This window comes from Vigna angularis, chromosome 6 (genome assembly GCF_016808095.1).
Source record: "Vigna angularis cultivar LongXiaoDou No.4 chromosome 6, ASM1680809v1, whole genome shotgun sequence".
Classification (NCBI taxonomy): Eukaryota; Viridiplantae; Streptophyta; class Magnoliopsida; order Fabales; family Fabaceae; genus Vigna; species Vigna angularis.
In genome coordinates, this window is record NC_068975.1 from 27,672,654 (window position 1) to 27,685,673 (window position 13,020).

General features: G+C 32.1%; 1 protein-coding gene across 1 annotated transcript; it reads left to right on the forward strand.

The window, feature by feature from the left end:
• The first annotated feature begins 6,701 nt into the window (after positions 1-6,701).
• On the forward strand, positions 6,702-12,676 carry LOC108345817 (protein ENHANCED DISEASE RESISTANCE 4). Its single transcript, XM_017584597.2, has 5 exons — positions 6,702-7,945; positions 8,248-10,516; positions 10,803-10,863; positions 10,957-11,180; positions 12,219-12,676. Exons 1-5 carry the CDS (start codon positions 7,831-7,833, stop codon positions 12,271-12,273), a joined length of 2,724 nt encoding a protein of 907 aa, XP_017440086.1. The 5' UTR covers positions 6,702-7,830; the 3' UTR covers positions 12,274-12,676.
• The last annotated feature ends 344 nt before the right edge of the window (positions 12,677-13,020 follow it).

A 13,020-nucleotide genomic window follows, 5' to 3' on the forward strand; every position in this document is an offset into this window, starting at 1 on the left:
TAACACGAGGCCATTCTGGCGTGCATGCGAGCTTGTTTATGCTTTTAGTTCCCTTTTTTAGACCAAAAGCAAATTGCTTTTTTCATTCTCAGCAAAATTTCAAATCTAGAGGATTTATTTCTCTCTTTTTAATTTCCTTTTTGTTTATATTAAAATAAGAACAGTCAAAACGTGTAATCCGACTCGACCCGGCCCGACTTATCACAGATTGGACACTTAGTGAGCCAACTCAGTCCAACTCACTTATTAGCGAACGGTAAAAAGTCGAACCCGACCCGACCCACTACGGGTTGGTGGGTTAAACGGGTTGGCTCACTGACTCATTTAATTATAACTTTTTTTAAAATAAAAAATTACAATTTTTTTAATTAAAATATAAATAAATGTTACACTAAAATGATGTTAAACTCCAAAGAGAATTCAAAATAAATAAAAAGAAAGTATCATACAATTCCGTAATCCAAAAACATGTACAAAGGCGAACAAATAAGTTTTTAACATTGATAATTTTTGTATCACTTGTCCATTTATAATATTAGAGTCTTGAATAGATAAATATATAATATTTTTCTCTCTTGAAACATCTTTTTTATCACCATTTTTTTATCACCATTTATAGTATAATAAAAAAATACTAACTAATAATATTGAAACATAAAATAATAAATAATTAAATTAAAGTGAGCCAAATGGCTTTGGCTCACCACAAGTTCAACCTAGTGAGTTGGGTTCTAAGTGAGCAAGGTTGAAAACTAACTCACATAAAAAAGTTACATTTTTTTCAAATCCAACCTGGCTCAAACTCGTGATGAGCCGGGTTGACTCACGGGTTACAACCTATTTTGACAACACTAATTAAAATGAACACTAACTCTTTAATTATAATATGATTGACCGTTCAATTCATACAGTCATTTTTATTATTATCAAACAGTCCACAAATAAGATCAAATAGTCAATCAAAATAATTTTAACCAGTTTAAGAAAAAGTGTAATTATCATCAATTATATTATAATTAATTTAAAGTTTATTTCCAAATCTATAAACCTAAATATAAGAAGATACATGATTATATTTAATAAAACATTAATATTTAAATAGTCAAATTTTTATTAACTTTAACACGAGAATACTCTTTAACCTTTTAATTTACTAAATGATTTTATTAAAACTGAAAAGTTTAGAATTAAATATTATTTTCATATGATTCACAAAACACTACGTCCAAAACAATAAAAAATTGAAAAGTTTGGTAGAAAAATTATTTCTCAACCTCATTTAGAAAATTTCATATGGAATAAACTACTTCCTTAGAATGTATTTTTTCTCTCTTTATAAGGATAAAATTAGAAACTCTAAAAAAATGAAAGTGGTTCATGTGATTTTACTAGAAAACAAAATCTGACGACTTCATTTAATGATTTTTTGTTCCTTTGCAAGTTTGTGGTAAGAAATGCATTATCTTTTTGAGCTTTTAGTCAAAGGAGCAGAAGGAACTCAACTCAATGTATTGGAGTATAGATATTCTAAAATGGAATGCTACTCTATTTATCAAAGAATTGTTGGCTTATATATCCTTTAAATTACAAGAGTTAATTTTTTTTTTCTTTTTGTCAAGTATCCTGTCTGTCACTGATCCAATACATTTTGGTATGCAGTGAAAATGGAAATAAATTTCCCCTGAGTTCAAGGTAAATAATCGTTGTACTAATTTATCAGATTTTTTATTTAATTAAATAAAACTCGCTCAAATTTTATATCTCGTAGTATAATATAAGATTGAATTTTCATTTCAACTATAAATAAATAATTTAAGTTTTCTCTTTCTGTTACGAGAAGATAATAAGATACTTTCATAACAATAAAATATATATTTTTCAAAGTGACACTAGATGAAAACTCTAAATTAAGACCCCTGCTATATAGTGGAATATATTTGAAAAATATTACGAGATTACAAATCTATAAACGAAAGAGAAAAATGAAGAATAGAAAAAGAACTGCATGAATTTTTAAAAAATAAGTAGGTAACTTTGGCTTTTCAATGTATTCGAAGACGATATATATATATATATATATATATATATATATATATATATATATATATATATATATATATATATATATATATATATGTAAATTATTGTGTTTCTATATCATATAATTTATATAATTCTAGATATTGTTCGTATCTTTCTTTTATTGAGTACCAACAAAATTATATTATATAAGTAGAATTTCCAACGAAGCAGGAATCATATAAACTATTACAGAATGTGAGTTGAAACTTTCCAAAATCTATGTTTATTCAATATACTACCCTTTTAGAGTTTTATTTCATCACTAATGAATGACATTTTTGTGTACTTTTACCTAATTTTACAACAGTTTTTATTTGTAAAATAATCATTAAGGAAATGCAAATTTTATAAATAAATATTTATACTATTTTATTGTTATAAAGTAATCGATGTAATATTTAAGACCATTTACGTTTTATGAGAATTTTAAGTTATTAAAGACAGATGACTTTTTCAACAATGAATCTTGTATTATGTATGGTATCTTGTCTTAAGATTGGTGTGTTTTTTTTTTTCTTATCAAAACTTTACTTATTTGAATAAATTAATATTCAACTTTCTTGACTAAGTTTTTAATTTAAATTTAAATAACCAGTCAGATATTTTAATAAAACTAGTTTATCCGTAGAATTAATAATAATTTGTAACAAAAACAGTTGTCTTTCCCACTTGGTTTTTAGTTTAATATATTTATATATATGTATTTGAAAAATCAGACAGCACATGTTGACCTCTGGAAATGTTGAAGTGTGATTGGCTCCAGTATTAACATTTGGTCACCTTCCATATTCTGCCTCTTCTTAAGGCTTTTGAATCTTTCTCCAATGAATAAAATAATAAAAATTAAAAAATAGTTCTACCTCAAAATTCTTTATATTATCATATTCAGAGTTGAAAAAGCTTAACCAACCAAGGTATCCAAGTAACAAACTTTTACATAAAAAAAAAATTAAGAAGAAAAATTGACTATAATTCTTTAATTTTTTATATTGAAAAAAAATGAAATTTTGGAACTTGTTTTTTTTTTTTGCAAATTAATTTATGTTATTTTTTTTTTCTTTGGAAATACAAAGAAACCTATATCTTAATACAAAACATATATCTGATTGAAGTATTTTAGTAAATCAATTAAGCCGTTGACTTTCTCTCATTGAAGAACCACTGAAACATAGTAAAAGAAACAATCAAATAAGCTTTATTTTAGAGCAACAAATAATTGTAGGTTTGTCACTATGCCATGATACTAAGAACAATTCAGCTAATTTTGTTGGCGACTTTGTATTATGCAGTGCATTAAACACATGGTCAAAGTAATTTTTTTTGTATACAATATTAATTATGGATATAACATTAACTTCACTACCAAAACCAGCTTCTAACTTCCATCTAATCTGATCCAAAATTTTCTAACTTTGTCAACAAAATCCAGACCGTCATTGTTTTATTAGTTCTAAGTTAAACATCAAAACAATTCAATTTTAATTTTAATATGATGTAGTCTTTGAACTTTAAAACTAATTATTTTTTCTCAAGTTTAAAATATTTTGTTAGTTTTTATAATTTAAAAATGTTATTTGATTTTGTTTGTCTTTGGTACCATTAAAAAGATTTTTTATTTATATCTACAAATCATTTTATTACAAGAATTTTTGTATTTACTGATACTTTTTTATTGAAAGAAATAAATTTACGATAAATTCAAATTTATTCACAGAGATAAATTTTAGAATTTAAGTTACTAATAAATATTTTTATTAGTAAGATATCTTGATAAATTATAATTTGTATTATTGATAAATATTTTTGTCGATAATATATTTAATAGTAAATTTTGTTGATAATTTTGTAATTTTTATTATTAATAAAAAATTCAATTAATTCATTGATAAAATAAGTAATAAAGTTTCTGTGAAATGTAACGAGACTTTTTCGTTATTAAGGAGAGACAGAGAAAATAAGAGATTGAGAGGAGAAAAGAGGTGAAGAAAGAAGAATAAGAGGAAAAAAAAATTAGAAGATGAAGAAAAGAAAAAAGAAAGAAAAAATAGAGAATAAAAATAAAGAAATTCAAAGTCATAATATTTATTAGGGTTAAATATGTTTTTGGTTCCTTAAGTTTCAGCGAAAATTGGAATTAGTTCCTTCTTAAAACTTTGGACTAATTTAGTCCCCAAACTTCTTTAGAAATGTGTGAATTTAGTTCTTTTAACCAAATTTTGTTAACTTTATTTGATGTTTCAAATGCATTTCTTAGTGAACAACAAAAATGTGTCAAACGGTGTAAACAACTCAAATGCTATCATGAAACTCACTTGAAACATCAAATAAACGTAACAAAATTTAGTTAAAATGACTAAATTCACACATTTTGAAAGTTTGGAGACTAAATTAGGCCAAAGTTTTGAAGAGGGACTAATTCCAATTTTCGCTGAAAGTTAAGGGACCAAAAACATATTTAACCCTATTTATTAAAAGTATTTACTGATGATAATTATTAACAAATTTTACTATTCCTAAATAAATTTATTGATAAATTTTTCACTGTTAATAAACTTAAATTATCGACACATTTTTTTCTATTATGAACTATTGTGTTGGTTAATAATACATAATTATAATTATAGTGTTATAACTTATTTCAATTTTATATTTAATGATATATAATAGAATTTTGTGTGCAAGACTTAATCAATTACAAATACTAATTCAAAACGTAAAAATTTTCTTTCATAGACACTATTTTATATATATTGTTGATATAGGATCCAATCTTGTTTTTTATTATTATTTCTTGAAGTGGCTCCATCAATCTTCAGTACCAAAAATATAATTTTCATGCGATCATATTTTGCATGTATTGAGAATACATCCACTGGCATCTTTCCAAAAAAGCTCACTGCTACTTCTTTTGTCTTTGTTCTTTAATACTTGTATTTTTGCACCCAGTTGCAAACCTCACTCTTTCCTTTATTTATCTATTATTCATTACAACTAATAGCATTAATTAATTTTTTTCTCTCTTCATTAACCAATTTCACTTATTTCTTTGTCTTTTGACAATTTTATTACACTATAATATTTCTATTTAAAATAATAAGTAAAACGTGTAAAAATATTAAAAGTCAATTGAAATGATTTATAATAAGTATGTAAGGTTCTAAATTTTAGAATAGTGAGTGGAAGCTTGGTGTGCAAATTCCCAGAGTAAAAGTGAGTGGTCAGTGATAAAGAAAAGAAATGTTGGTGGTGGTGTCAGTCAGTTGTATGTGAGTAGGTAAATATGTTCTCCAAATTTCTCTTTTACACATAACCACATAACTTTGCTTTTTCAGTTTCTCTTTATTAACCATTGGGAATATTTTTGTTTATCATAAATTGTAAATTTCTTAAATGTGAAAAGGGATGCAAAGTTTGTAACTTCCATAAACGTTAATGGATGATAAAATATATTAGAGAGTTACTTATCAATGGTTGAGAGTGAGCAGAAACTTTGAAGAGCATGACAATGAGACAACAATGGCAGCAATGATGGATGACTCCAACATCTTTATGTGATGTGGTGGACCAAACTGGGATGTTGACATCATAGTTATACCAGTATATGTTTGTGTTGACACCTATGGATTTAGTTTTGAAACATACAAAACAAAAGAAAAAGATAAAATTTGCATGTCTACCATTTTTTTGTTTCAGTTTTTTCGTGAAAGCTATGCACAAACATGGGAACACTTTTTATGTTAATCCATTTTATAATATCCGTGAATCTGCATTTCTAGCATTGGTGATCATGATACCTAAATAAAATATAATATTATTCCTAAAAGTTACTTCCAAACAAAACAAAATAAACTTATCTAAAACAAGGAATTTACTCACAAGGATACTATAAATAATGTTAATCATTGATGGAAAAAATAGTTAAGAATATCACGTGTACATACATACAATTCGTGAACTATGTGGAATATTCGACCAGTTTGGTTTAGATTGATCTTAAAACTGTTACTGATTAAAATGTAATCCATTATTGCCATTACTAAGGTTTTGGGCATTGCCCAGAATAGTTTCATGGGTGTGAAGTGTGTGAAAGGGTACAAATTAAAACACATTCATAGTGGTAACCCTAGATGCAATTTCTCTCTCAGACAGTTTGTCAAATAGCTTTTGAGCAAAGACTGCTGTAAGAAAAGCACATGTTAATCGTCAAATTACAACCATATAAGGCATTTTGTCAAACAATTCTTAAGCATCTCCAATGGTCAGTGAGTCTGAGATGTTGGTATTGATCATCAACAACAACTTCAACAATTTGAAATGACAAATTACATATGCATGCATTCTTGTATTGACTCATCGAATAAGAAAACATGTGTGTTTAAAATTTATCTAAATAAATAAATAATCTTTATTCTGGTAATATATTATTTTATTTTTTAAATAGAAACCCTATTGGCCTGACGATATCAAAATTCAAAATGCAAACGCATAAAGTATTTAGCAAGTAAACAACCCCCAATATGTTTATGCTATCATGACTTTGTATAAGAAGACGCATAATTGAAGCAACATTTTCTCCATTGCAAAGTTAACCAACACTAAAGTTGTGGAGGAATTAGTAAACGTGCATTCTCAAATATGATTGGACATCATTTATAGCTAATATTTTTCTTAAACATGTGATTAGATGGAATTCAAATAAGCTAAGTATTTTGAGAGATTCTTAGAAAAAAGTTTGAATATTTTGGATCTTAGGAAATGGTAATTGAACGAAAAAAAGTAAATTTGCATTAGAATTTTGTAAGAATCCAATGGATGAAAAAAAAGGCCCTCTATTGAGAAGTGATTGCTGCATCAGTGGGAATCAGAGCAGAGAGAGCAGAGAAGAAGAGAAGAGCGTCATAAACTTTTACCTCACACTTCGATTCTAACCCACCAAGTTGCGGTTTTAGATTTTGGTTTCTGTCTCAAACTGCTGCTACTTCTTCTACTATTCTCGCTTCCCTATGCACAAATTAGGCAACTCAGCAAAGGGGATTCCTCCTACGACGTCGTTTCGTGCCTACTCGTTTCGGTTTTTGGACACAATTATTTGGTCGTTTCTCCTCGTTGGCATAGAACCAGTACACTACAACCTTGGAAAATGATCCCGTGTTTTTCTCGTACACTCTTTTAATCCCTCACTCTTTCTCTTTGAAGCCCAAACACACAAATTAAATCAGGATGTTTCAGTAATTTTCCATGATAATTCCAGCTTTCAGAGTTTAACCTCCCCAGATTCTTAGATTCCCAGAAGAAATTTTGTCCGCGCTGTGATTCTTAATTAATTACCCCTTCTTCCTTTTTTCCTTGTCTTTGGTGCTTGGATTCTTAGAAAAATACTAAGAAAACCCAAAAGAAGATGCAGCAGCAGCTGCAGCGCCAAAAGAAAAAGCGAGAAAAAGAGTTTCTCTTTCTCTTTTGAGTCTTCTCTCTCTCTTTCTCTCTCTCACACACACAGACACACACTATCTGAGCCTATTGCTTTCACTTTGTGAAAGAAAGCGTTGTTTGTTTAACGACATCACCACCTTCGACCCTTCCCTTTCTAACGTTGTTGTTTCCAAGAAGCCAAGCATTCACTTTAGGGAGAAACAAACACCCTCTTTTATATGCTTTCTTCTCATTTCGTTTCTCATGTGCTTCAACGTTTATTCTTCTCGGCTGCTGTTGATGCTCTTTGCCTAGTCCCTTTTCCGTCAACGTTTCTTCATGTCGGACTCCGCCAAGGTGCGATTGGTGCGTTGCCCAAAGTGTCAAAACCTTCTTCCCGAACTCGCCGATTACTCTGTTTATCAATGTGGTGGTTGTGGTGCGGTTCTTCGAGGTAGCTTTTCCCCCCCTCTCTTGTGTTGTCACATTGGTTTTGTTTTTACTTTTTGATTTTGACGTGTTTCCGAATTTCTTTAATAAAATTAAGACATTCTCATTAGACAAATTTTGGTTGAAATTTGCAGTTTCATATTTTACTTCATTGTTAGTAAACGATCTCGTACTTTCAATCAGTTTTTGTTTGCGTCTTACCTGCGGCAGAGTATCATGATCCTATATTTTGCAGTCGGAAAGAAATTGGAAACGGGTTAGGCTTTCTAGTTTCTAATTTTAGTTGCGTTTGATTTTAATTTGCAGCAAAGCATAAGGGTTATGTGAGTGGTAGCTTGTCGGATGACGGGAAGGTTGGAGTTGGAGGAGATTCTGGTAAATCGGAAAGTTCATTGGAGAAGGGCTTAGTGGATCGCAGTGATGCTTCGGACATTGATGCTAAGTCCAGTAGTGGTCCCTCAAGGAACGAAATTCAAAGGGAAGTGGATAAAGTAGATAACATGGAGGAGAAATTTCTGAATCAACCTGAGGGTATTATTGAGAAAGGGGTATTTGATGATGGTGTTGATGTCAATGGTAGTAAAGATGAAGTGGGTAAATCAATAGGAAGAGAACAGGAGGAACCACACAAGTCTCGAATTAGCCGTGAGAATGGGTCTAAATTCTCTGGGAGAATTTCTAATATGCAGAATGGAGAGAGAGGTGAGATGGAGGGGTTTTGGAGAAAGCCACGAACTGAGATGGAAAGTGTGAGATTTTCCACTTCGAAGTATCCTGATGAAGGACCTTCGAATGGCTTTTCTAGCAATTATATGGGATCGTGGAGGCATCGCAATGAAGCAGATGGTGCAGACATGGTTCAGCACCTTGAGCAGGATCGAGCTGAGCTTCTAAGGAAGCTAGATGAGTTGAAGGTCCACCTCAGTAAGTCTTCTGAATTGGTAAACAACCAAAAGGAAAAGATTATTCCTGATGAAAGGACGATTCCTCCGGATCCTCATCCCTATGGTGGCTCCGATCCTTGGTTTTCAGATGGATCATCTGGGTTGAACAGAACTTCAAGGCAACTTTATGGCACTGATAAGCACGTGGCAGGCTCCACTCATTTCAATCATCATCATCATGATTCGTATCCTTATGCCAGGGGTCATGACATGGCTATGCCCAACATCCCTCCTTCAATGCATAATCCGAATCGATATGGGGATCCTTTTGCATCCCAAATGCTGAGGGGAGGTCAACACCAGTTCCCAAAACAACCATTGCATCCCTACTATCCTGGACGGTATGTTGATACTAATCCAGATTCATATGAACTATACTCACATAATAATTCAATGCTTCATCCACCTTCTTGCTCATGTTTCCATTGTTATGATAACAAACGAAGAGGTTCGGTGCCAGCACCATCTTCATTCATTAACAGCAGATTCCCTGATATTCCAAATGATCCAATGTTATACCATCATGACCTCCCAGGGGCATTTGGTCCCCAAGTTCATAATTCTAGAACAGCCATTCCTCCTGGGACTTATCGTGAAAGCCAATTACATGCAAGATGGGGCAGTGATTTCAACTCTGAGATGGGTAGTTTTGTTCGAACTCGTCCTCGCAAAGTAATGTTAGCTACTAGTAGCCAGCGTTGCTATCCTATAGCTGGCGGTTCACCCTTCATCTCATGTCATAATTGCTCTGAGTTGCTGTTACTGCCTAAAAAAGCATTGGTTCTGGTGAAAAATCGTCGGCAGAAAGTGCAATGTGGAGCTTGTTCCTCAGAAATAAGCTTTTCTGTCATCAATAACAAGCTGATTATTTCTCCTAATTTAGAAACAAAGGGAGTTCCCTCTAGAGGTGATAACAGCTCTAATGAGGTTGGGAGTAGCCGTATGTCACATTCCCGAGTTCATGCCAATAGGACTGGTGCTAACTTTTCATCTGATGATTATTCTGGTTATGATTTTCATTCTGTAGACAGGGAACCTCTCTCTATGGGTGCTTTGAACTCTAACAAGTCCCTGGAGATGCCAAGTTTTCGTTCTTCATCTCTCAGTACCTCTGAAGATGAAAATAGTCCGGAAGCAATGATTGATCCAAGGGAGGCCACCAAGTCCATTCATCGGCCAACTACAGATTCTCTATCTCCTCCTGCTGGTTCGCCTCTACAAGAGTATTTTGATTACTCCAATAATAACCATGCAGTAAATCGGTTTGGAAAAGGAAACCAAAGCAGTCGCTCAGAGCAAGAGAAGACAAAAGTGGACAAAATGTCATCACGTCAAAATTCATTGAAAGAGGCTGCACTTGCAACGGAGATGGATGTCCATGATTATTCAAACACAGGTGTTTCCCAGGATTCTGGATATGCTAGCCGAGAACATGATCATCATAAATCCAACAAAGGGGGTGATTCATTTTTTGCAAACATTATCAAAAAAAGCTTCCGAGATTTCTCGCGGTCTAATCATACAGATGATCGTAGTAAAATCAGTGTTACTGTAAACGGGCAGCCATTATCTGATCGTGTTGTCAAGAAGGCTGAAAAGCTAGCAGGAACAATCCAGCCTGGAAATTATTGGTTAGTATGCTTTACGATCAGTTGTAACCTTCCACACTATTTATACCTGATGCTCTTTTAGATTGATTTATATCTGAGAGCTCCAATCAACTCCTGATGTAGCTAGTGGATTCAGTTAAATTGAAATTGGCTGCTGTGAATGTCCATTGACCAAATAAAACTGAGTTTCATGCCTACATTCCCTTTACAGAATTGCATTTGTAGTTGTGCTATCTTGCGATTTTGAACTAATTATAAATTTTCTGCTGATTGCTTATAGTGCACTAATCGATTATCTTATGTACAGGTATGATTTTCGGGCTGGATTTTGGGGTGTCTTGGGAGGGCCTTGTCTTGGAATAATTCCTGTAAGTTTTACCATTCTATCACAACCTATTTGTTGTGTTTGCTTATAGACATGAGCTAATCATACTAACTAAATTAAGTGAATGCTCCTGCAGCCATTTATAGACGAGTTCAATCATCCCTTGCCAAAACAATGTTCTGGTGGGGGTACTGGTGTTTTTGTAAACGGTAGGGAACTTCACCCGAAAGACTTGGATTTGCTGGCAGGGAGAGGACTTCCCACAGATACAGATAGATCATATATCATTGAAATTTCTGGGAGAGTCCTGGATGAAGACACAGGAGAAGAGCTGGACAGCCTTGGCAAACTGGCACCAACGTAAGTGCTATTCTGTTCCTAATATTTAATACCAGTCTTCTGTTTTTGTTTAAACTCACTCTTCTCTTTCCTACTTTATACGCAGAGATGATATGTTTTTACTGATTTGCTAAAACACCATTTTCATCATTTTTTACTAGCAACTCAAATGTTCACAGTTGCCTGTGATCTTGAGCCCTAGATTGGAAACAGGTTTCCCAAGATACACATTTTGACTTGGCAATTATTGCAAGATGGTTTTTAGGTTAGAAATAGAATAATCAGAATCTTACCTATCATTATAGATTTACCAAGGGTGAGAGGCATGGTTTTGCAGCAGGCCGCAGCTGATAGTTTGTGAATCATATTGTCGTTCTGTGAAAGGGATATGATATACTAATTATTTTTCTGTGTCTTCGTTGTTCACTATTTATTTATCATTTTTTTTTTGTGAAAATGAAGAAAATAAGACAGCTGAAGAGTTGGGTATTTTCTGGTACTAGTGATCTAGGGTACACTTCTGATGTCATTTTTTTTTCTCATCGAGGAGGGTTGTAGCGGGTTGCACCCAATTCTCTGACAGTAATATTCCTTTCTTTTTGGATTGGATTGAAATTAGACTAAACTCAACTCGAGCCACTTACACCTATATTGAGCATTCATGACCATGTATTAAATTTATACCAATCAAATGTTAGCATGACAGAATATTTAGAAACAACATCCGAAATATAAAATATCAAGTCAAAGGATTAAAAGTTGCTGAATTTAAAGCCTGATAGCTTCTGTAGAAACGTACAAATTCACGTGGACAACAGGCAAGCAAACCTGCGGATGCTTCACTTCTCAATTTTATACCCCAAATTGATTATTCTTTCTTTCTCCGTACATTGTCCGAACTTAAGTCCACATGATTGTGTTTACTTCACTTCCCACTATGATTCCAGCATTTGACTTTTTATACATTTGTTCATATTGCATTAAATTTTTATTTATCTTGAAGGACATTCATTTTGCTTGGGCTAATTTTCAACCCGTGCTTTTATGACAATGTAACAGAGTGGAGAAAGTGAAGCATGGATTTGGCATGAAAGCACCTAGGGCTTCTACATAATCAAAACGTAGAAAGAAATATTTTACCGCAGGTTGGAAAAGGTGAATCTTTTTTCATTTGATTCGGAAAACATTATTTGGAACGTGCTAATGGAACAAGCTGGAGATATTTGCAAGTTTAATGAAAATTTTCCATTGTAAGACAAGTTCAAGGGGTTTTGTCCATGACATGAATTTATATTACATATATAATTGTAATTTTTTTTAAATGCTTATAGGTAACAAAAAAAGAAAACTGCATTAGAAGTTCTACGCTTGATATCAGGCAGTCTTAGGAAAAGTAAAAGTAATTGTGCGGAAAGTCATGTAGTGTAGAATTTGATGTGTAAAAAATTGTAATTTATTCCTTGGTCAGCTTGTAGTTATGCGTTTCTAATTGAATCATGGAAATGGTTGGTTTTTTATGATCTGGGCCAAGATTAGTGTGCATTTGTTCTATCTTGTGTGCACGCATTTTGATTAGATGTAACTAAAATCTTATTATTAAGAATGGAAAAAAACTAAACAAGAATTATTGACTTAGTATCAGTGTTTTTCCTAATCCAAATAAGAGTCATATTCTGCCTGTGCATATCTCCATTTTGATCTGTGTAATATTGTATGTGATTATAATATTTGGCCATGACTCTTTCTTCATTCCCATCAAATAACCTTGCGTGTTACTTGGCCATTAAGGTAAGTACAGTTAATATTACTTGACGTAGGTGGAAACGTCACACTGTGGACTCGTTAATAGTGGAAATGTATA